Raw genomic sequence first — 26,160 nt, 5'->3', positions numbered from 1 at the left:
CATAAAACCCAAAACTTTTCTTTCATGATTCAGATAGGGCGTACATTTTTTACATAACTTTCCAATTAACTTATATTATTAATTTTGCTTCATTCTACTGGTATCCTTTGTTGAAGGAGCAACAATTCACTACTAGGAACTAGTCTAACACACCAATAAGCCAATGACAAGAGGCATTTATGTGCAGACTCCAATCAGCAGCTAGCTTCCACCTCCTGAGCCTACCCACATATGCTTTTCAACTCTAACAAAGGATGCCAAGAGAACTATGCAAATTAAATAATATAACTAAATTGGAAAGTTGCTTAAAATTGTATGTTCCATCTGAATAATGAAAGATGTACCTTAATGTACATTTCTTCATGTCACTCGTGTCTCTTTTCAAACTTGATTTCTTTTTGCTCCTGGCCTGCTCTTACTACTGAAAATAAAAAAGTGATACTGTCACTGTATGTATTATATGAGTAGAAACTGCTGTACAAAATTGTGGATGGCAATGGATTGTATGTCCGCTAGTGTGTTAAGCCAAACCGCTGCATGGCACAGTCTAATGTCTCTGTGCTCCACCCCTTCCAGTGACCTAGGTGCCCTGACATCCGATACCTCCACAAATGCTCCAGGTTATTGATAAGGGGAGTGGATTTTGCGTGAATACAATAAAATCTTACATTTTAAAAATGTAGTAAAAATATAAGCTGTTTTTAAAATGTTTCCTTCATAAATGGTTTTAAATTTCTAGTTAACAAAATGGCCTTAGCACACAATGTTTAAGTGTTAACTGACGCTATAGACACCCCACCGCCAACTCTTTGAGCAAGCATGGTGCCTGAATCCTGATCTTCTAGTCACACACACAATATGTGCATATGCCACTCAAAAAGTAGTTACTTTTACTAGAAGCATTTTTTATCACAAAGTATGTTGCAAAAATGCTTCTATTTAAAATACATTCATGCATATTTCAATTTTGACCTTTTTATCCCTTTAATATTAATTAGTAAACCCTCCTCAATATAATCAGAAATATCAATTTGTAATAGAAACAATCTTGAAGAAAAATTGCTAGATTCATTGTAGCAATCTAAAAACTGTAAAAGTTTAGAATGCAAAAAAAAAAATGTTTGTTTGTTTTTTGTTGATCTTTTAGATTTATTAAATTTCATATTGTTTAAATGGGCACTGAACCCAAATTTTTTCTTTTGTAATTCAGAAAGAGCATGCAATTTTAAGCAACTTTCTAATTTACTCAATTTATCTTCATTTTCTTGCTATCATTATTTGAAAAAGAATGCATCTAAGATTTTTTTTTGGTTTCAGTACTCTGGACAGCACTTTTTTATTGGTGGATGAATTTATCCACCAATCAGCAAGGACAACCCAGGTTGTTCACCAAAAATGGGCCGACATCTAAACTTACATTCTTGCATTTCAAATAAAGATACAAAGAGAATGAAGAAAATTTGATAATAGGAGTAAATTAGAAAGTTGCTTAAATTTCCATGCTCAATCTGAATCACGAAATGAATTTTTTGGGTACAGTGTCCCTTTAACTCTAATTTACTCCTATTATCATTTTTTCTTCATTCTCTTGCTATCTGTATTTGAAAAAGCAAAAAAGTAAGCTTAGAATTTAGCCCATTTTTGTTTCAGCACCTGGGTAGCGCTTTCTGATTGGTGGCTACATTTAGACACCAATCAGGTGCTGAATCAAAAATGGGCCAAATCCTAAACTTACATTCTTGCTTTTTCAAATAAAGATACCAAGAGAACGAAGAAAAATTAGGAGTAAATTAGAAAGTTGTTTGAAATTGCATGCTCTATCTGAATCATGAAAGTTTAATTTTGACTAGACTATCCCTATAAATGTCCTTGAATTTGAAACCCATGCAAGAAACTTTACACATGGTTGGAATGGACAGTAATATGGAAACCATTATATAAACAGGGACGATCTGGGAGGGAGAAAACTGGCAAACATGTTAACCAGGTGAAGGAATGGTTTCTGGGTGTCAGGTTTCCGTTTCTAGTTTGATTGTGACCTCAAACACATCATTATCTTCTAGCCCTTCTCCACACACAATCCTTGCACCTTTTTGTCTTCTGACTCTCTTCTCCAAACAGAATAACATTTGCAGTAAAGAAATTTGTCAAACATACAGAACATTTAGTATGCATGTAATTATTATTATAGTACACACAGAGAAGTCTTTTAGGTTATGCAAAATATCTAATAAGAGGATAAAGGCACTCCCAAACAATAAGCACCTTCAGGTGCTATAAAGGCTGACTGGAACCTCACAGCTGTCCAGCAAACTGATCTCCCAGCAATCAGGAACCTGCCACAGAATAAACTCTTGTATAAACAACGGGGATAGATGGATGTATAGTTTGAAGAACAGTACCCCATTAAGGTGTGGTGGTAAATCTTTATTAACGCTTTTATCATCGCACCTCGTTGTGTACTGTTCTGCAAAGCAAGCTATACATCCATCCCTCTTGTTTATAGACACAAATGAAGAACACGCTGGATAAGGTAAAAGAAACTATCACCAGAGCATCAGATTCAGTGTTCTACTTGTTTACAGGTGTGCAAGATAGGGCAGCTGGAATAGAATTCAGATGGGAGCTGCACAAAGATGATCTTATAAAAAGTCAGGATTCTAAGTGAGCTCCCTAGTGGCTCAACAAGTAAGAACAGGTACAGAAACACACAAATACTTCCCACTTCTATGAAACAGAAGATTCTCTGGTGTCTCTCAAAATACCTTTAAACTGGAAAAGCACATCCACAAGTGTATTGTGTGTGAGGTTTAAAAACCAATGCAATATAATAATAATAATGATAATAATAATATTATTAATGAAAATATTTACCTGTCCAGTTCATCAGAAGGGGACTGAGAATGTGTAAACTCAATCCCTTTCTGTGCATCTGAAGATAAAACTGTAATCTCAGAGTCAGAATGCGAAATCCGGCGTTTCCTTTTATGTACAATGACTGAAGAAATTATAGATGATCTTTTTTCTTCATCTTCGTTATCAGATTCATTAGAATGTTCTAACAAGTTGCTTTGATTTGCATCCCGAGTGCGGATTAATATTCTGCCTGCAAACAAAACAAAAATAAGTACTTAAAGGGCTAGTAAATACCTTGAGATTTTAATATTAAATCTTATATTTATTTATTTTGGCCCCATTTTTTTAATGCAATTTAACTCTGAAACTTGATTTTCTAATTCTAATTACTGGGAATGCACACTGCATGCTTCACAAGGCTAACCATGCAACATATTGTACGCTAATAGGTTTTAGCAAATACCAACTGCAAATCAATGCAGTATATCCTATAATATAAAAAGCCAAGTGTGTTTGTCCGAAGCTGTCATGCGCAGTAGAAACAGCGCGAGGACAAACACACCGGCCTTTGAGTCCCTAGCTGATCTGCGGCACCGGCAGAAGTCGACGTGGTCAGTGGGCGTGGCCGGTGTGAAGGGGCGTGGTCATCCGTGAAGGGCGTGGTCAGACGGGAAGGGGCGTGGTCATGTGCTGTTGCACGATAGAGGGGAGAGAGAGATAGAGAGGAGGGGAGTGAGAGAAAGAGGGGGGAAGAGAGAGAGGAGAGAGAGGGGGGGGAGAGGGGTGGGGGAGAGAGAGAGAGAGATCAAAAGAGAGGGTGGGGAGAGAGATCAAAAGAGAGGGGGAGAGAGAGAGAGCACAAAAGAGAGGGGGAGAGAGCTCAAAAGAGAGGGGAGAGAGAGCGCAAAGAAGGGGGGAGAGAGAGAGCGCAAAAGAGAGGGGGAGAGCAAAAGAGGGGAGAGAGAGAGAGCGCAAAAGAGAAGGGGGAGAGAGAGCAAAAGAGAAGGGGGAGCGAGAGAGCGCAAAAGAGAGGGTGGAGAGAGAGCGCAAAAGAGAGGGGGAGAGAGCGCAAAAGAGAGGGGGGAGAGAGCGCAAAAGAGAGGGGGGAGAGAGAGAGCGCAAAAGAGAGGGGGGAGAGAGAGCGCAAAAGAGGGGGAGAGAGAGCGCAAAAGAGAGGGGGAGAGAGAGAACGCAAAATAGATGGGGGAGAGATAGAGCGCAAAAGAGAGGGGGAGAGAGAGAGCGCAAAAGAGAGAGGGGGGAGAGAGAGAGAACTCAAAAGAGAGGGGGGAGAGAGAGCGAAAGAGAGGGGGAGGGAGAGAGCAAGGGATGGGACCGCTGTACTGCAAAAAATGGCCCGTGTGAACGGGCTTTAGGACTAGTACTAACATAATGGCCAATGCTTGCCCTGTTGTCTGCAGATTTAAGTGGTTGGAGTTTGTCTATTGAAAAACAACTGCATCAAACAAGATGGAGATCATGCAGTTTTAAACAACTTTCCAATTTACTTTAATTGCCAATCTGTTCTCAGTCTATTAATATGCACACTTTGAGGCATCAGCTCCTTCTGAGCATGTGCAACAGTGCACAGTGTATATGTACACGAGTCTGTAATTGGTTGATGGCTGTCACATGATACAGTGGGCAGGGAAATTAAGCAATCATTAAAATTTATCAGAAAAAATCTACTTTTAATTTGAAATTCAAATGAAGTGCTATTGCATTGCCTCTTTATTGTGCATTTGTGGAATATACAATTCTACTGTATTTTAATGCAACATTCAACCTTCCAGTAAATACTACAAAATATAAACATATTTTTTATTCTAATGCAGTAAAGTCCCTTGCTGTGGTGAAGATGCTACTACATTAGAGTATATTCTTTTTGAACATTTATGTCCCTTTAACAATTATTACTGATCCATTTTCCCTCGTTTAATGTGACAACATTTTTTCAGTAACAAGTCTGCCCTTGGAAATCCATATGATGTGAGTTTAAAGGGACAGTACACTGTAAAATTGTTTTTATATTAATGTATTTTCAATTACTTGTTATACCAGCTGCAGAGTATAAAATGTATAAGAAATTGCATTTTCAGGTTATTTGTGTATATGAAGTAGCTGGTTTTGTGATTTTAAACCACAGCCTATTACAATGGTTAAGCTTCTGGTCATACCATATCTCATTATGTTATTATGTTATCACTTTGTGTACACACACTTGCTTCCTTGTCTTATATTTGTCTGGAAAACTAAAGCTCAAAACATAGAGAGAACAATGGGAAATTATAATTTTATTACTTAACTATCCACTGGGAGTGCTGTGTTTACTTAAGTTATTCAATAGCTGAGACTCCAGTATTAAAACCTTCAGTATAGGTGGCTATACCACAGGCTAAATCAGCTATTTCAAATAGGGGTAAAGAAGCTACTTGTAAATTTAATATACCCCAGCAGGTAAAATGGATCATTGAGAACAATTTAAATGGGAGAAAATGTGGGGTATTGAGTAAGTATTCTATTAGCATTTAATACAATTTGCAAGAGAAAGCTGCGTAACATGTAAGTAAATCAAACCTCCCAACTGCCCATATTTGAGAGGGACACTTCCAGATTCTGAGCTCTGTCCCTCTGAGACAGCCATATGTCCCTCTTTTCAGAATTTCCCTTAGCCTCGCCCATGAAACACCCAGAAACACCCACAAACTGCCCTAACAGACCCACAGACCACGCAGAAACACAATCCCGTCCGCTAACTACCCATGATCCCTCCCCTCCCAACATAGCTCCACCCATCAAATGGTGACTTGTTCCTATCAACCTCCTGTGTCTCTTATTCTCACTCACACATGTTGGGAGGTATGAAGTTTTGAATATTTCTTCATAAGTGTAACATAAGGATCCCAAAGGATAAAGTAGCCCATCTTATGTATCAAATCAGACAAACCAAACAAATAAAGTTTTATGTGTGAACATCTCCGGCTAGTATGGAGCAAGAAACAATCTTCCCACACCCTCTTCTGCACAGACCAGAAGTCTTTGGAAATAAAGCCCTGGTGTAATGTACCATCTAGTTAGGATTTTTTGTTTAATTCCAATGGGTTGCAGTAAAGCAAAGAGGCTATAGATTTAAAGATGAGCAAAGGAAAATAAGATGACTTCATCTAAAAAGAGCAGCAGCATTACATGACAGTGACCATCTTACATCATCCCATTTAATTATTATTTGTTATTTCAAACTCATACAAAGATCATGTACTTCTTCCTAAACCTAGAGGGTAAACAGGCTTCAGGATTGCAAATCCGCTGACTAAGAAAAACTCTGAATCTAATGGAGGAGGAAAAGGGGGAAGAGAGACTTGAATCGCTTGTTTCCACTTTTGCTCTCTCCTAGGTACTAATTGCTTGGAGATGCGACTATTTTGTTTTAACTTTTTTTTTAGCATTTTAATTTGAGTGATTTATTTATAGGAAATATCACAGTAACTGCAATTTCTTGTGGTTTCAAATGGAATTACTGTTTTAATCCTATCTGTCCAAAAAGGGAACAGGACTGGGCCAGACCACCAGGTGTGGATTAATGCGTCTCTCTCTTGTGTAGTATACACTTTATAATAGATCTCTCATGCATCAAGCTTAATTCTCTTTTGACATTATTAGGCTAAAAAAAAAAAACAAACTTTGCTTTAAAAAATATTATTGAATAGCAGAAACATATTTAACAAAGGTACAGATAAATATAAAAAAAAAATAGGTGCCAGACATAAAATTCTACAAGCTGTAGATCTTTGGCTCCAAGGATTTGTTACGACACAGCACTATGTGGCTTTACAAAGCAAAACTTTGTACAAATGATCATACATACCTGAATAAATGCACACAAATGTCCCTTGGTCAATATCATCTAGACAGCGCACACCCCAACCTTGTTTCCTGGTTTTGAAGACCTGTAGTCGCACCTGAAGCCCATGCTGCACAACTCTGTTCTGACACATTTTCCTATCACACTTACAAGACAAATTGCATTCATATAATCTGCGTCACAAAAACAAAAATATCACATTCAGTGGTGCAGCATCTCTTGGCTTTGTGAATTTAATAAACATGACAAAATTCTTCTTTCATAATACTGATTAAGCATATCATTTTAAACAACTTTCCAGTTTACTTCTATTATCTAATGTGCTATATTCTCTTGGTATCCTTTGCTTAAAAGTATAACTAGGTAGGTTCAAGAGCTGAGAGCTAGCTGCTGATTGGTGGCTGCACATATGTGCCTCTTGTCATTGGCTTACCGATGTGTTCAGCTAGCTCACAGTGGTGCAGTAATGCTGCTCCTTCAATAAATTATACAAAGAGAATAAAGCAAAATTGATAATAGAAGTAATTTGGAAGGTTGTTTAAACTGTATACTCTATCAGAATCATAAAAGAAAATAACTGGGTTTTATGTCACTTTAATGTCAGTTTTATTCCTAATATTTCATTATTACATTATTAAAAAAGGGAGATAAATTAATTAGAAAACATTAATATAAATACAGAAATACTACTTAAAATGAAAAATATATTTTACACATACAATAAAAATGTAATTGAGACATAACCTAAGGCAAATAAAACAACAATATAAGCAGTTTTAACTTCAAGGACGCATTAAGCACAACCTGGTAATTTTCACCTTGTACATATTCCTCACAATTAAAGGGACATAATACTCATATGCTAAATCACTTGAAAGTGATGCAGCATAACTGTAAAAAGCTGACAAGAAAATATTACCTGAGCAACTCTATGTAAAAAACAGAATTTATGCTTACCTGATAAATTACTTTCTCCAACGGTGTGTCCGGTCCACGGCGTCATCCTTACTTGTGGGATATTCTCTTCCCCAACAGGAAATGGCAAAGAGTCCCAGCAAAGCTGGTCACATGATCCCTCCTAGGCTCCGCCCACCCCAGTCATTCGACCGACGGACAGGAGGAAATATATATAGGAGAAACCATATAATACCGTAGTGACTGTAGTTAGAGAAAATAATTCATCAGACCTAATTAAAAAACCAGGGCGGGCCGTGGACCGGACACACCGTTGGAGAAAGTAATTTATCAGGTAAGCATAAATTCTGTTTTCTCCAACATTGGTGTGTCCGGTCCACGGCGTCATCCTTACTTGTGGGAACCAATACAAAAGCTTTAGGACACGGATGAAGGGAGGGAGCAAATCAGGTCACCTAAATGGAAGGCACCACGGCTTGCAAAACCTTTCTCCCAAAAATAGCCTCCGAAGAAGCAAAAGTATCAAATTTGTAAAATTTGGCAAAAGTGTGCAGTGAAGACCAAGTCGCTGCCTTACATATCTGGTCAACAGAAGCCTCGTTCTTGAAGGCCCATGTGGAAGCCACAGCCCTAGTGGAGTGAGCTGTGATTCTTTCAGGAGGCTGCCGTCCGGCAGTCTCATAAGCCAATCGGATAATGCTTTTAAGCCAAAAGGAAAGAGAGGTAGAAGTCGCTTTTTGACCTCTCCTTTTACCAGAATAAACAACAAACAAGGAAGATGTTTGTCTGAAATCTTTAGTAGCCTCTAAATAGAATTTTAGAGCACGGACTACGTCCAAATTGTGTAACAAACGTTCCTTCTTTGAAACTGGATTCGGACACAAAGAAGGTACAACTATCTCCTGGTTAATATTTTTGTTGGAAACAACTTTCGGAAGAAAACCAGGCTTAGTACGCAAAACCACCTTATCTGCATGGAACACCAGATAGGGCGGAGAACACTGCAGAGCAGATAACTCTGAAACTCTTCTAGCAGAAGAAATTGCAACCAAAAACAAAACTTTCCAAGATAGTAACTTAATATCTACGGAATGTAAGGGTTCAAACGGAACCCCTTGAAGAACTGAAAGAACTAGATTTAGACTCCAGGGAGGAGTCAAAGGTCTGTAAACAGGCTTGATCCTAACCAGAGCCTGAACAAATGCTTGAACATCTGGCACAGCTGCTAGTCTTTTGTGAACTAAAACAGATAAAGCAGAGATCTGTCCCTTCAGAGAACTTGCAGATAATCCTTTCTCCAAACCTTCTTGTAGAAAGGATAGAATCTTAGGAATTTTTATCTTGTTCCATGGGAATCCTTTAGATTCACACCAACAGATATATTTTTTCCATATTTTATGGTAAATTTTTCTAGTTACAGGCTTTCTAGCCTGAATCAGAGTATCTATTACAGAATCTGAAAACCCACGCTTTGATAAAATCAAGCGTTCAATCTCCAAGCCGTCAGTTGGAGGGAAACCAGATTCGGATGTTCGAATGGACCCTGAACAAGAAGGTCCTGTCTCAAAGGTAGCTTCCATGGTGGAGCCGATGACATATTCACCAGGTCTGCATACCAAGTCCTGCGTGGCCACGCAGGAGCTATCAAGATCACCGAGGCCCTCTCCTGATTGATCCTGGCTACCAGCCTGGGGATGAGAGGAAACGGTGGGAATACATAAGCTAGGTTGAAGGTCCAAGGTGCTACTAGTGCATCTACTAGGGTCGCCTTGGGATCCCTGGATCTGGACCCGTAGCAAGGAACCTTGAAGTTCTGACGAGACGCCATCAGATCCATGTCTGGAATGCCCCATAATTGAGTTATTTGGGCAAAGATTTCCGGATGGAGTTCCCACTCCCCCGGATGGAATGTCTGACGACTCAGAAAATCCGCTTCCCAATTTTCCACTCCTGGGATGTGGATCGCAGACAAGTGGCAGGAGTGATCCTCCGCCCATTGAATTATCTTGGTCACTTCTTTCATCGCCAGGGAAGTCCTTGTTCCCCCCTGATGATTGATATATGCAACGGTCGTCATGTTGTCTGACTGAAACCTTATGAATTTGGCCTTTGCTAGTTGAGGCCAAGCTCTGAGAGCATTGAATATCGCTCTCAGTTCCAGAATGTTTATCGGGAGAAGAGACTCTTCCCGAGACCATAGACCCTGAGCTTTCAGGGATTCCCAGACCGCGCCCCAGCCCACTAGGCTGGCGTCGGTCGTGACAATGACCCACTCTGGTCTGCGGAAGCTCATTCCCTGTGACAGATTGTCCAGGGTCAGCCACCAACGGAGTGAATCTCTGGTCTTTTGATCTACTTGAATCGTCGGAGACAAGTCTGTATAATCCCCATTCCACTGTCTGAGCATGCACAGTTGTAATGGTCTTAGATGAATTTGTGCAAAAGGAACTATGTCCATTGTTGCAACCATCAATCCTATTACTTCCATGCACTGCGCTATGGAAGGACGAGGAACAGAATGAAGTACTTGACAAGAGCTTAGAAGTTTTGATTTTCTGACCTCTGTCAGAAAAATCCTCATTTCTAAGGAATCTATTATTGTTCTCAAGAAGGGAACTCTTGTTGACGGGGACAGAGAACTTTTTTCTTTGTTCACCTTCCATCCGTGAGATCTGAGAAAGGCTAGGACGATGTCCGTATGAGCCTTTGCTTTTGACAGGGACGACGCTTGAATCAGGATGTCGTCCAAGTAAGGTACTACTGCAATGCCCCTTGGTCTTAGAACCGCTAGAAGGGACCCTAGTACCTTTGTGAAAATCCTTGGAGCAGTGGCTAATCCAAATGGAAGTGCCACAAACTGGTAATGCTTGTCCAGAAAAGCGAACCTTAGGAACTGATGATGTTCCTTGTGGATAGGAATATGTAGGTACGCATCCTTTAAATCCACGGTAGTCATAAATTGATTTTCCTGGATAGTAGGTAGGATCGTTCGAATAGTTTCCATTTTGAACGATGGTACCCTGAGAAATTTGTTTAGGATCTTTAGATCCAAAATTGGTCTGAATGTTCCCTCTTTTTTGGGAACTATGAACAGATTGGAATAAAATCCCATTCCTTGTTCTCTTATTGGAACTGGATGTATCACTCCCATCTTTAACAGGTCTTCTACACAATGTAAGAATGCCTGTCTCTTTATTTGGTTTGAAGATAATTGAGACCTGTGGAACCTTCCCCTTGGGGGTAGTTCCTTGAATTCCAGGAGATAACCTTGAGAAACTATTTCTAGCGCCCAAGGATCCTGAACATCTCTTGCCCAAGCCTGAGCAAAGAGAGAAAGTCTGCCCCCCACTAGATCCGGTCCCGGATCGGGGGCTATCCCTTCATGCTGTTTTGGTAGCAGTGGTAGGCTTCTTGGCCTGCTTACCCTTGTTCCAGCCTTGCATTGGTTTCCAGGCTGGTTTGGGTTGTGAAGTATTACCCTCTTGCTTAGAGGATACAGAATTAGAGACTGGTCCGTTTCTGCGAAAGGGACGAAAATTAGGCTTATTATTAGCCTTAAAAGACCTATCCTGTGGGAGGGCGTGGCCCTTTACCCCAGTGATGTCTGAAATAATCTCTTTCAAATCAGGTCCAAATAATGTTTTACCTTTGAAAGGAATGTTAAGCAATTTTGTCTTGGAAGACACATCCGCTGACCAAGACTTTAGCCAAAGCACTCTGCGCGCCACGACAGCAAACCCTGAATTTTTCGCCGCTAATCTAGCTAATTGCAAAGCGGCATCTAAAACAAAAGAGTTAGCCAATTTAAGTGCTTGAACTCTGTCCATAACCTCCTCATACGAAGATTCTTTACTGAGCGATTTTTCTAGTTCCTCGAACCAGAAACACGCTGCCGTAGTGACAGGAACAATGCATGAAATTGGTTGTAGAAGGTAACCTTGCTGTACAAAAATCTTTTTAAGCAAACCCTCTAATTTCTTATCCATAGGATCTTTGAAAGCACAACTACCTTCGATAGGAATAGTAGTGCGTTTGTTTAGAGTAGAAACCGCCCCCTCAACCTTGGGGACTGTCTGCCATAAGTCCTTTCTGGGGTCGACTATAGGAAATAATTTCTTAAATATAGGGGGGGGGGGACAAAAGGTATGCCGGGCCTTTCCCACTCTTTATTTACTATGTCCACCACCCGCTTGGGTATAGGAAAAGCGTCGGGGGGCACCGGAACCTCTAGGAACTTGTCCATCTTACATAATTTCTCTGGAATGACCAAATTGTCACAATCATCCAGAGAAGATAACACCTCCTTAAGCAGTGCGCGGAGATGTTCTAATTTAAATTTAAATGTCACAACATCAGGTTCAGCTTGATGAGAAATTTTTCCTGAATCTGAAATTTCTCCATCAGACAAAACCTCCCTCCTGGCCCCTTGAGATTGGTGTGAGGGTATGTCAGAACAGTTATCATCAGCGTCCTCTTGCTCTTCAGTGTTTAAAACAGAGCAATCGCGCTTTCTCTGATAAGTAGGCATTTTGGATAAAAGATTTGCTATGGAGTTATCCATTACAGCCGTTAATTGTTGCATGGTAATAAGTATTGGCGCACTAGATGCACTAGGGGCCTCCTGTGTGGGCATAACTGGTGTAGACACAGTAGGGGATGATGTAGTATCATGTTTACTCCCCTCATTTGAGGAATCATCTTGGGCAATATCATTATCTGTTGCATTACTGTCCTTACTTTGTTTGGATACTATGGCACAATTATCACATAAATTTAAATGGGGAGACACATTGGCTTTCATAAATATAGAACATAGCTTATCTGATGGTACAGACATGTTAAACAGGCTTAAACTTGTCAACAAAGCACAAAAAACGTTTTAAAATAAAACCGTTACTGTCACTTTAAATTTCAAACTGTAAACACTTTATTACTGAATATGTGAAAAAGTATGACGGAACCGGAGCCGTTTTTACATTTAACCCCTATACAGTCCCAGAATGAGGCTCTGTCTATAACTAGAAAGGCCCCCATCTGAAAAAGGTGTCCAACACAGTGCCTGCCGTTTTTCTAAACGTTCCCCAAGATTATAATACCAATAATTAGTTAGAATCTGCATAATATGCCTAGTAAAGCAATTGTTTTAGCCCAGAAAAATGTCTACCAGTTTTTAAGCCCTTTTTGAAGCCCTTTATTCTTTTATGTTTAACTAAGAAAATGGCTTACCGGTCCCCATGAGGGGAAATGACAGCCTTCCAGCATTACATGGTCTTGTTAGAAATATGGCTAGTCATACCTTAAGCAGAAAAGACTGCTAACTGTTTCCCCCAACTGAAGTTACTTCATCTCAACAGTCCTGTGTGGAAACAGCAATCGATTTTAGTTACTGTCTGCTAAAATCATTTTCCTCTTACAAACAGAAATCTTCATCCTTTTCTGTTTCAGAGTAAATAGTACATACCAGCACTATTTTAAAATAACAAACACTTGATAGAAGAATAAAACTACATTTAAACACCAAAAAAACTCTTAACCATCTCCGTGGAGATGTTGCCTGTGCAACGGCAAAGAGAATGACTGGGGTGGGCGGAGCCTAGGAGGGATCATGTGACCAGCTTTGCTGGGACTCTTTGCCATTTCCTGTTGGGGAAGAGAATATCTCACAAGTAAGGATGACGCCGTGGACCGGACACACCAATGTTGGAGAAAAGAAGATATTTTACCTCAAAATTTCTTTAGCTCACCAGAGTAAGTGCTGTGTAAACAGTAATACTTCAGCTGCTGTCCAGCTGCAAGTTTGAAAAACGAAACAAAACAAAAAACAAACTATAGCCAATCAGCAGTGCTGAGGTAATGCTTTGTCTTTGCTGTGATCTCATGAGATTTCAGTGAAATCTCTTGAGATTTCATAGAACTTACTTAAACTGAATAGGAAAATAACATGACTGTGTCTGCACATGACAGATGCACGTTCCCTAGCTTGTCCTGGGACAAGCATCCTGACTGTCTCTTTACATTGTGGTGTAAATACTAAGGGCATTTGAAGTAAAATATCTTTTTTTTACATAGAGATGCTCAGGTGATATTTTCTAGTCAGCTTTTTACAGCTATGCTGCATCACTTTAATGTGCTTGAACATTTGGGTATTGTGTCCCTACAATGAAAAAAGTAGTAAGACTTGCCACCGATTTCAATAATAAACAGAGATCTTTTGCCTTCTATTGTGGAATAGCAGCACAATAAACAGAAGCTCAAAACAAGACTTATATTTACATCACATACCCATAAAACAGATGGGTTGAGTGATGCTTTCTGATGGGGCAGACAACAAAAGGAAGAACTTAAAAAGACAAGTACACAAGGGTTCCAGAATTTTACAGGTATTTATCTTTTATTATTCAGGACACTTTCCACCTAAGGAGTAATACTAAAATAAAATGTATAGTACTGAGCTGACTTATTCAGTGGGTCTGAATTCTTAAAGACATCAATAGTTTTTCTCTTATTGTCTGGTGCACCAACCAGATGAAGGCTAATACAGTCAATGTTCATGGCATCGGAAACTAACTTAGCAAGCTTATAAGAAAGGAGCTTAAAACCATTAATGGCGGACCTAATTATAATTCAATTTTGATGCAAACGCTATAGTACAAAGTACAAAAAATGCATAAAAAAAAGGTATAGAGACAGAAAAATGTCACTAGAAAAAAGATGAAAGTTTTAGTAACAATAATAAATGTATCCAGCATTTTTCATGCATTATTTAGCTCTATGGTACAGGTGCACATTTAAAATCCAATAAACAATGAAAATCATGATTTTAAAACATCATAAAACATCTTAAATAGAAACTGAAAGGGGAAGATTAGGTATATCAGTAAGCAAACACTAACCACATGAAGAACCACTGCCTTTTACTCACCCACTAAGGATAGGCATACTGAGTCTTTTATACTTGTAGCCAGATAGAAATGTGTCTGTTGAATGTAAACTTTCTTTGTAGCCTCTGACTGTCAACTGCAGACATGCACAGGTTGAGCTACAAAATAAATATTTTATAGTTATAAGTACAGTTAGACGTTAGTAATGTTGATAATCACCTTATGTTAGTTAATTCTGATATACATTAACATTTATCGTTTCACCGGCAGTATGTTTTGAATATTTTTACACAGAGCACACATGAAGAAACTTCATGCACGAATATTGCACAAACTTTTTGTCACTTTCTTGCAGTGTGAGTAGATATTACAGCAAAGTTCTGCTGCATGGCTACATCTTAAAGTGATGGTAAACTTTATGCTTTAAAATCAGGTCTGGAATCTAAGAGATATTTTGGAGGGACTTTAATTGATCACTTCTAATGAAGATGTGCTGTAACTTACTTTTTTTCCCCCAAAGAGCTTTATTTGAAAAACACATACTCATACATCTCAAATACAGATTAGGGTTTACAGAGCTCACCCGTACAATCAATGAAAAGAGAAGAGCAAAAACAATACAGTATATGGGTAGGATAAGATACAGGTAGGCTCCGTGTTATATCAGGGGGTCTGTTTTTTTTTTATTCATCCACAAGAGGGAGGCAAGGTTGTTTATGGAGAATGGAAGAATCCAGGGCTATCCAATCTTTCTGGACACTCCCCTGGCACCACTCAACCACCCTTTAGAGCAAAATAGCCATCCTATATAGGTGGAAGTTAGGAAGTCCCAGCCCACCTTCCTCTCTTGGGAGGTACATGGTTTTTCTGTTTACCCTAGGTCTTATACCCTTCCAGATGTATTCTTCAATTCGTTTTTGCAGTGAGGGGAGAAACGAGCAGGGGAGGACGAGTGGGATAGTTTGAAACAGATAAAGTATCCTCAGGAGGACATTTATTTTAATGACTTTGATCCTTCCCAGCCAGGAGATTGTTTTGTGTGTCCAGGCAGAGAGGTTACAGCAATTTCTTTCTTATGAGATGTGTAACTAGCTTCAACTATGTCTGTTACGGAAGCGGTGATGTTGATACCTAGGTATTTCAGGAATGTAGTGTTTAGCACAAAAGGGCCATGGTCTTTAAGCCAAGTCTTTGTGGAGGGCAACAGAGCAATGCCCAGAAGTTCTGACAGTGTTATTAAGAAGAAAGTGGGAGACCTCTCCGTATTTGTTAAATTTGTCTAAGAGGGCCGGAATAGACCTCACAACATCTGTGAGTGTAAATAACAGGTCATCCGCATACATAGTTATTTTGTATTCCTTGGTCCCCATTTGTAACCCTTTTATTGATTGATTAGCTTGAATGTTGCTTGATAATGCTTCTATTGAAACAGCAAAAAGCTGGGGTGACTGTTTTTATAAACCTGTCCCCAAATTACATTTTTTCCAAGGTGTTCTTAAGGAACTGCCAGTTCACTCTGTCAAATGCCTTTTCGGCATCTGTGGCACTCGGTTTGTTTTAAAATATGTGATTAGCTGTAGGATTTTAAGGGTGTTATCCCTCGTCTCAAACCCAACTTGATCTGAAGAGACCAACATGGGGAGAAATCTATTGACCCTGTTAGCTAGGCCCTTTGCTAGGATCTTCACGTCAGTATTGAGTAGCGATATTGGCCTATAGCTTTGTGTTTTGTTCGCCGGTTTACCCGGCTTCAGTATTACAGTAATATAGGCAGCTAGCATAGATGATGGCAAAGCTCCCGAGTCAGGCAACTCATTGAACATATTTTGTAAATGAGGCAACAGTATGGACTGATATGTTTTATAATATTTCGCCTCAAGCCTATCCGGGCCGGGGCTTTCCCAGCTGGGCAGGTCCTTCAGGGCCATTTGTATTTCCTCGTGAGTAAGGGGAGACTCAAAGTAGTCTATTGAGTCTTGATCTAGTGTTGGTAGTTGTGTATTTGCTAGATACTCCTGTGCCAAACAATGTACCGAGGCCTTTTCAGGAGGTGGCGGGTGTAAGGTGGATTTAAGATTGTATAATTTGCAATAATATGACCTAAAAGTGTCTGCTATTTTAGGACTATCTTTGTAAATGTTTTCATCCCGCTCTTTAATGGGGAATACATGTGATTTTAGTTGCGAGCGATGCATCGCTCTGGCTAGTAGCTTACCAGCTCTGTCAACTCCTTCATAGTATTTTTTATTTTAATAGTAAGGCTTTATGTCGATTTTCCTCTTGTAATAGCTGCTTCAAATCTACCCTGGCTTGGATAAGTGAAGATTCTAAGTTAGTATCTAGGGGGCATTGTTTATGTTCTAATAGGGGAAATGTCACTTTGTGTAATGTATACAATGCCCTGTGAGTGGGTGAAAAAACATAATTTATAAGCACTTACTTGATAAATTTCTTTCATATAGGCAAGAGTCCATGAGCTAGTGATGTATGGGATATACAATCCTACCAGGAGGGGCAAAGTTTCCCAAACCTCAAAATGCCTATAAATACACCCCTCACCACACCCACAATTCAGTTTAACGAATAGCCAAGCAGTGGGGTGATAATGAAAGGAGTAAAAAGCATCAACAAAGGAATTTGGAAATAATTGTGCTTTATACAAAAAATCATAACCACCATAAAAAGGGTGGGTCTCATGGACTCTTGCCAATATGAAAGAAATTAATTTATCAGGTAAGTTCTTACATAAATTATGTTTTCTTTCATGTAATAGGCAAGAGTACATGAACTAGGGATAGTAATACCCAAGATGTGGAACTCAACATAAGAGTCACTAGAGTGGGAGGGATAACATAATAACAGCCATTTTCCGCTGAAAAATATAAATCCACAACCCAAAATATAAGTTTATTCTCATAATGGAAAGAAAAAACTCAAACATAAGCAGAGGAATCAAACTGAAACAGCTGCCTGAAAATATTTTCTACCAAAAATTGCTTCCGAAGAAGCAAATACATCAAAATGGTAGAATTTAGTAAATATATGCAAAGAAGACCAAGTTGCTGCTTTGCAAATCTGATCAACTGAAGCTTCATTCTTAAAAGCCCACGAAGTGGAGACTGATCTAGTAGAATGAGCTGTAATTCTCTGAGGCGGGGCCTAACCCGACTCCAAATAAGCCTGATGAATCAAAAGCTTTAACCAAGATGCCAAGGAAATGGCAGAAGCCTTCTGACCTTTCCTAAAACCAGAAAATATCACAAATAAACTAGAAGTCTTCCTGAAATCTTTAGTAGCTTCAACATAATATTTCAAAGCTCTTACCACATCCAAAGAATGTAAGGATCTCTCTAAAGAATTCTTAGGATTAGGACACAAAGAAGGGACAACAATTTCTCTATTAATGTTGTTAGAATTCACAACCATAGGTAAGAATTTAAATGAAGTCCGCAAAACTGCCTTATCTTGATGGAAAATCAGAAAAGGAGATTCACAAGAAAGAGCAGATAATTCAGAAACTCTTCAAGCAGAAGAGATGGCCAAAAGGAACAACACTTTCCAAGAAAGTAGTTTAATGTCCAAAGAATGCATAGGCTCAAACAGAGGAGCCTGTAAAGCCTTCAAACCCTTATCCAAACCATCCTGAAGAAACTGTAAAATTCTAGGAATTCTAAAAGAATGCCAGGAGAATTAATGAGAAGAACACCATGAAATATAAATCTTCCAAACTCGATAATAAATCTTCCTAGAAACAGATTTACGAGCCTGTAACATAGTATTAATCACTGAGTCAGAGAAACCTCTATGACTAAGCACTAGGCGTTCAATTTCCATACCTTCAAATTTAATGATTTGAGATCCTGATGGAAAAACGGACCTTGAGACAGAAAGTCTGGCCTTAATGGAAGTAGCCAAGGTTGGCAACTGGACATCCGAACAAGATCCGCATACCGAAACCTGTGAGGCTACCAGCAACACAAACGATTGTTCACTGATGATCTTGGAAATCCCTTTTGGAGGAAGAACCAGAGGTGGGAAGATATAAGCAGGTTGGTAACACCAAGGAACTGCTAACGCATCCACTGCTTCCGCCTGAGGACCCCTGGACCCGGACAGGTACCTGGGTAGTTTTTTGTTTAGATGGGAAGCCATCAGATCTATTTCTGGAAAACCCCACATCTGAACAATCTGAGAAAAAGCATCTTGATGGAGCGACCACTCCCCCGGATGTAAAGTCTGACGGCTGAGATAATCCGCTTCCCAATTGTCTATACCTGGGATATGAACTGCAGAAATTAGACAGGAGCTGGATTCCGCCCAAGCAAGTATCCGAGATACTTCTTTCATAGCTTGGGGACTGCGAGTCCCACCCTGATGATTGACATATGCCACAGTTGTGATATTGTCTGTCTGAAAACAAATGAACGGTTCTCTCTTCAACAGAGGCCAAACCTGAAGAGCCCTAAAAATAGCACAGAGTTGTAAAATATTGATTGGCAACCTCGCCTCTTGAGATTTCCAAACCCCTTGTGCTGTCAGAGATCTCCAGTTAGCTCCCCAACCTGAAAGACTTGCATCTGTTCTGAGGCCCCTTGAACTATACGATGGTGATCTAACCACCAAGTCAGAGAGAGTCGAACATTGGGATTTAAGGATATTAATTGTGATATCTTTGTATAATCCCTGCACCATTGGTTCAGCATACAAAGCTGGAGAGGTCTCATATGAAAACGAGCAAAGGAGATCGCGTTCGATGCTGCAGTCATGAGACCTTCCATGCACATAGCTACTGAAGGGAATGATTGAGACTGAAGGTTCCAACAAGCTGAAACCAATTTTAATCGTCTCTTGTCTGTTAGAGACAGAGTCATGGACACCTAAAAAGGTGACCCTTTTCTGAGGAATGAAAGAACTTTTTGGTAAATTAATACTCGAACCATGTCTATGAATGGAAGAGCGACAAATTGGTAATGCTTGTCTAGAAAAAAGAATCTCAGAAACTGATAGTGATCTGGATGAATCGGAATATGAAGATATGCATCTTGTAAGTCTAGATTTGAATAAAACCCCAGACCCTGTTCCTGAAACGGAACTGGTATGATTACCCCTGAAAGCAACAGGTCTGAAACACACTTCAGAAAAACCTGAGCCTTTACTTGATTTGCTGGGATGCGTGAGAGAAAAAATCTTCTCACAGGAGGTCTTACTCTGAATCATATTCAGTACCCTTGAGAGACAATACTCTGAATCCATTGATTTTGGACAGAATCTGCCCAAATGTTTTGGAAGAATCTTAATCTGCCCCCTACCAGCTGAGCTGGAATGAAGCCGCACCTTCATGCAGACTTGGGGGCTGGCTTTGGTTTCTTAAACGGCTTGGATTTACTCCAACTTGAAGAAGGTTTCCAATAGGAACCCGATTCTTTGGGGGAAGGATTAGGTTTCTGTTCCTTACTTTGTCGAAAGGAACGAAAACGGTAAGAAGATTTAGATTTACCCTTAGGTCTTTTATCCTGATGCAAAAAAACTCCCTTCCCCCCAGTGACAGTTGAAATAATCCAATCCAACTGAGAACCAAATAACGTGTTACCTTGGAAAGAAAGAGATAGTAATCTAGACTTAGATACCATGTCAGCATTCCAATATTTGAGCCACAAAGCTCTTCTAGCTAAAATAGCTAAAGACATAGATTTAACATCAATTTTGATGATATCAAAAAATGGCATCACAGATAAAATGATTAGCATGCTGAAGCAAACGAACAATGCTAGGTAAATCAATATCCATTTCTTGTTGCGCTAAACTTTCCAAAAAGTTGATGCAGTTGCAACATCAGCCATAGAAATGGCAGGCCTAAGAAGATGGCCAGAATATAAATACGCTTTCCTTAGATAGGATTCAAGTTTCCTATCTAAAGGATCTTTAAAAGAAGTACTATCTTCCATAGGAATAGTAGTATGTTTAGCAAGAGTAGAAATAGCCCCATCAACTTTGGGGATCTTTTCCCAAAACTCCAATCTAACTGCTGGAAAAGGATACAATTTTTTAAACCATGAAGAAGGAATAAAAGAAGTACCAGGCCTATTCCATTCCTTAGAAATAGCATCAGGAACTGGAAAAACCTCTGGAGTAACCACAGGAGGTTTATAAACAGAATTTAAATGTTTACTAGTTTTAATATCAAGAGGACTAGTTTCCTCAATATCCAATGTAATCAACACTTCTTTTAACAAGGAACGAATATACCCCATTTTAAATAAATAAGTAGTTTTGTCAGTGTCAATATCTGAGGAAGGATCTTCTGAATCAGATAGATCCTCATCAGAGGAGGATAATTCAGTATGTTGTCGGTCATTTGAAATTTCATCAACCTTATGAGAAGTTTTCAAAGACCTTTTATGTTTATTAGAAGGCGGGATGGCAGACAAAGCCTTCTGAATCGCATCAGCAATAAAATCTTTTATATTCACAGGTATATCATGAACATTAGATGTTGAAGGAACAACAGGCATTGTACTATTACTGATGGACACATTCTCAGCATGTAAAAGCTTATCATGACAACTATAACATACTACAGCTGGAGATATAATCTCCACAAATTAACAACAAATGCACTTAGCTTTGGTAGAACTGTTATCAGGCAGCAGGGATCCAAGAGATTGATACATCTTGCAAATGTAAGAGAAAAAAAACAGAATTTATGTTTACCTGATAAATTACTTTCTCCAACGGTGTGTCCGGTCCACGGCGTCATCCTTACTTGTGGGATATTCTCTTCCCCAACAGGAAATGGCAAAGAGCCCAGCAAAGCTGGTCACATGATCCCTCCTAGGCTCCGCCTTCCCCAGTCATTCGACCGACGTAAAGGAGGAATATTTGCATAGGAGAAATCATATGATACCGTGGTGACTGTAGTTAAAGAAAATAAATCATCAGACCTGATTAAAAAACCAGGGCGGGCCGTGGACCGGACACACCGTTGGAGAAAGTAATTTATCAGGTAAACATAAATTCTGTTTTCTCCAACATAGGTGTGTCCGGTCCACGGCGTCATCCTTACTTGTGGGAAACAATACCAAAGCTTTAGGACACGGATGATGGGAGGGAGCAAATCAGGTCACCCAGATGGAAGGCACCACGGCCTGCAAAACCCCTCTCCCAAAAATAGCCTCAGAAGAAGCAAAAGTATCAAATTTGTAAAATTTGGCAAAAGTGTGCAGTGAAGACCAAGTCGCTGCCTTACATATCTGATCAACAGAAGCCTCGTTCTTAAAGGCCCATGTGGAAGCCACGGCCCTAGTGGAATGAGCTGTGATTCTTTCAGGAGGCTGCCGTCCGGCAGTCTCATAAGCCAATCTGATGATGCTTTTAAGCCAAAAAGATAGAGAGGTAGAAGTTGCTTTTTGACCTCTCCTTTTACCAGAATAAACAACAAACAAGGAAGATGTTTGTCTGAAATCCTTTGTAGCATCTAAATAGAATTTTAGAGCACGGACAACGTCCAAATTGTGTAACAAACGTTCCTTCTATGAAACTGGATTCGGACACAAAGAAGGTACAACTATCTCCTGGTTAATATTTTTGTTGGAAACAACCTTCGGAAGAAAACCAGGCTCAGTACGTAAAAACCACCTTATCTGCATGGACCAGATAGGGCGGAGAACACTGCAGAGCAGATAACTCAGAAACTCTTCTAGCGGAAGAAATTGCAACCTAAAACAAAACTTTCCAAGATAATAACTTAATATCTATGGAATGTAAGGGTTCAAACGGAACCCCTTGAAGAACTGAAAGAACTAGATTAAGACTCCAGGGAAGAGTCAAAGGTCTGTAAACAGGCTTGATTCTAACCAGAGCCTGAACAAACGCTTAAACGTCTGGCACAGCTGCCAGCCTTTTGTGAAGTAAAACAGATAAAGCAGAGATCTGTCCCTTCAGAGAACTCGCAGAAAATCCTTTCTCCAAACCTTCTTGTAGAAAGGAAAGAATCTTAGGAATTTTTATCTTGTTCCATGGGAATCCTTTAGATTCACACCAACAGATATATTTTTTCCATATATTATGGTAAATTTTTCTAGTTACAGGCTTTCTAGCCTGAATAAGAGTATCTATTACAGAATCTGAAAACCCACGCTTTGATAAAATCAAGCGTTCAAACTCCAAGCAGTCAGTTGGAGGAAAACCAGATTCGGATGTTCGAATGGACCCTGAATAAGAAGGTCCTGTCTCAAAGGTAGCTTCCATGGTGGAGCCGATGACACATTCACCAGGTCTGCATACCAAGTCCTGCGTGGCCACACAGGAACTATCAAGGTCACCGAAGCCCTCTCCAGATTGATCCTGGCTACCAGCCTGGGAATGAGAGGAAACGGTGGGAATACATAAGCTAGGTTGAAGATCCAAGGTGCTACTATTGTATCCAATAGAGTCGCCTTGGGATCCCTGGATTTGGACCCGTAACAAGGGACCATGAAGTTCTGACGAGAGGCCATCAGAACCAAGTCTGGAATGCCCCATAATTGAGTTATTTGGGCAAAGATTTCCAGATGGAGTTCCCACTCCCCCGGATGCTCCTCCATCGCCAGGGAACTCCTTGTTACCCCCTAATGGTTGATATATGTAACAGTCGTCATGATGACTGATTGAAACCTTATGAATTTGGCCTTTGCTAGTCGAGGCCAAGCCTTGAGAGCATTGAATATCGCTCTCAGTTCCATTATGTTTATCGGGAGAAGAGAGTCTTCCCGAAACCATAGACCCTGAGTTTTCAGGGGTTCCCAGACCGCGCCCCAGCCCACCAGACTGGCGTCGGTCGTGACAATGACCTATTCTGGTCTGCGGAAGCTCATTCCCTGTGACAGGTTGTCCAGGGTCAGCCACCAACGGAGTGAATCTCTGGTTATTTGATCTACTTGTATCGTCGGAGACAAGTCTGTATAATCCCCATTCCACTGTCTGAGCATGCCCAGGTGCAATGGTCTTAGATGAATTCGTGCAAAAGGAACTATGTCCATTGCCGCAACCATCAACCCTATTACTTCCATGGACTGCGCTATGGAAGGAAGAAGAACAGAATGAAGTACCTGACAAGAGCTTAGAAGTTTTGATTTTCTGGCCTCTGTCAGAAAAACCTTCATTTCTAAGGAAACTATTATTGTTCCCAAGAAGGGAACTCTTGTTGATGGGGACAGAGAACTTTTTTCTATGTTCACTTTCCACCTGTGAGATCTGAGAAAGGCTAGGACAATGTCCGTATGAGCCCTTGCTTTTGACAGAGACGACACTTGAATCAGGATGTCGTCCAAGTAAGGTACTACTGCAATGCCCCTTGGTCTTAGCACCGCTAGAAGGGACCCTAGTACCCTTGTGAAAATCCTTGGAGCAGTGGCTAATCCGAATGGAAGTGCCACAGGTAATGCTTGTCCAGAAAGGCGAACCTTAGGAACCGAAAATGTTCCTTGTGGATAGGAATACGTAGGTACGCATCCTTTAAGTCCACCGTGGTCATGAATTGACCTTCCTGGATGGTAGGAAGGATCGTTCGAATGGTTTCCATTTTGAATGATGAAACCCTTAGAAACTTGTTTAGAATCTTGAGATCTAAAATAGGTCTGAATGTTCCCTCTTTTTTGGGAATTATGAACAGGTTGGAGTAAAAACCCATCCCTTGTTCTCCTAATGGAACAGGATGAATCACTCCCATGCTTAACAGGTCTTCTACACAGTGTAAGAATGCCTGTTCGAAGATAATTGAGACCCGTGGAACCTTCCCCTTGGGGGTAGTTCCCTGAATTCCAGGAGATAACCTTGAGAAACTATTTCTAGCGCCCAAGGATCCTGAACATCTCTTGCCCCAGCCTGAGCAAAGAGAGAAAGTCTGCCCCCCACCAGATCCTTCCCAGATCGGGGGCCAACACTTCATGCTGTTTTGGTAGCAGTGGCAGGTGACTTGACCTGCTTACCCTTGTTCCAGCCTTGCATCGGCCTCCAGGCTGGCTTGGTTTGAGAAGTATTACCCTCTTGCTTAGAGGGTGTAGAATTTGAGGCTGGTCCGTTTCTGCGAAAGGGACTTTTTAGCCTTAAAAGACCTATGCAGAGGAAGGGCGAGGCCCTTTCCCCCAGTGATGTCTGAAATAATCTCTTTCAAGTCAGGGCCAAACAGTGTTTTACCCTTGAAAGGGATGTTAAGCAAAAGCGCTCTGCGCGCCACGATAGCAAACCCTGAATTATTCGCCGCTAATCTAGCTAATTGCAAAGCGGCGTCTAAAATAAAAAAGAGTTAGCCAATTTAAGAGCTTGAACTCTGTCCAAAACCTCCTCGTACGAAGATTCTTTATTGAGCGACTTTTCTAGTTCTTCGAACCAGAAACACGCAGCTGTAGTGACAGGAACAATGCATGAAATTGGTTGTAGAAGGTAACCTTGCTGAACAAACATCTTTTTAAGCAAACCCTCTAACCTTTAATCCATAGGATCTTGAAAGCACAACTATCTTCTATATGAATAGAAGTGCGTTTGTTTAGAGTAGAAACCGCCCCCTCGACCTTGGGGACTGTATGCTATAAGTCCTTTCTGGGGTCGACTATAGGAACTAATTTCTTAAATATAGGGGGAGGACAAAAGGTATGCCGGGCCATTCCCACTCCTTATTTACTATGTCCGCCACCCGCTTGGGTATAGGAAAAACATCGGGGGGCACCGGAACCTCTAGGAACTTGTCCATCTTACCTAATTTCTCTGGAATGACCAAATTGTCACAATCATCCAGAGTAGATAATACCTCCTTAAGTAGTGCGTGGAGATGTTGAAATTTAAATTTAAAAGTTACAATATCAGGTTCTGCTTGTTGAGAAATTTTCCCTGAATCTGAAATTTCTCCCTCAGACAAAACCTCCCTCCTGGCCCCTTCAGATAGGTGTGAGGGTATGTCAGAACAGATATCATCAGCGTCCTCTTGCTCTTCAGTGTTTAAAACAGAGCAATCACGCTTTCTCTGATAAGTAAGCATTTTGGAAAAAAATGCATGCAATAGAATTATCCATTACAGCCATTAATTGTTGTATGGTAATAAGTATTGGCGCACTAGATGTACTAGGGGCCTCTTGTGTGGGCAAAACTGGTGTAGACACAGAAGGGGATGATGCAGTACCATGCTTACTCCCCTCATTAGAGGAATCATCTTGGGCAATATCATATCTATGGCATTATTATCCCTACTTTGTTTGGACATTATGACACAAATATATCACATATATTTAAATGGGGAGACACATTGGCTTTCATACATATAGAACATCGTTATCTGATGGTTCAGACATGTTAAACAGGCTTAAACTTGTCAACAAAGCACAAAAAACGTTTTACAATAAAACCGTTACTGTCCCTTTAAATTTCAAACTGAACACACTTTATTACTGAATATGTGAAAAAGTATGAAGGAATTGTTCAAATTTCACCAAAATTTCACCACAGTAACTTAAAGCCTTAAAAGTATTGCACACCAAATTTGAAAGCTTTAACCCTTAAAATAACGGAACCGGAGCCGTTTTTACATTTAACCCCTATACAGTCCCAGGTATCTGCTTTGCTGAGACCCAACCAAGCCCAGAGGGGAATACGATACCAAATGATGCCTTCTATAAG

At 40.1% G+C, this 26,160-nt stretch overlaps 1 protein-coding gene across 1 annotated transcript in view; it reads right to left on the bottom strand.

The window, feature by feature from the left end:
• The window catches only part of SETDB2 (SET domain bifurcated histone lysine methyltransferase 2), a 554,051-nt gene that overhangs the window by 184,010 nt on the left and 343,881 nt on the right, over nucleotides 1–26,160 (bottom strand). Inside the window, exons 6-8 of the mRNA XM_053708364.1 lie at nucleotides 14,556–14,672; nucleotides 6,722–6,891; nucleotides 2,875–3,106 (exon numbers count right to left, since the gene is read on the bottom strand). Coding sequence (XP_053564339.1) covers nucleotides 2,875–3,106; nucleotides 6,722–6,891; nucleotides 14,556–14,672 — 519 coding nt within the window. The remainder of the gene's footprint in view (nucleotides 1–2,874; nucleotides 3,107–6,721; nucleotides 6,892–14,555; nucleotides 14,673–26,160) is intronic.

This window comes from Bombina bombina, chromosome 3 (genome assembly GCF_027579735.1).
Source record: "Bombina bombina isolate aBomBom1 chromosome 3, aBomBom1.pri, whole genome shotgun sequence".
Lineage (NCBI taxonomy): Eukaryota > Metazoa > Chordata > Amphibia > Anura > Bombinatoridae > Bombina > Bombina bombina.
The sequence above is the reverse complement of the archived record's forward strand: the minus strand, read 5'-3'. Positions and strand labels throughout refer to the sequence as shown.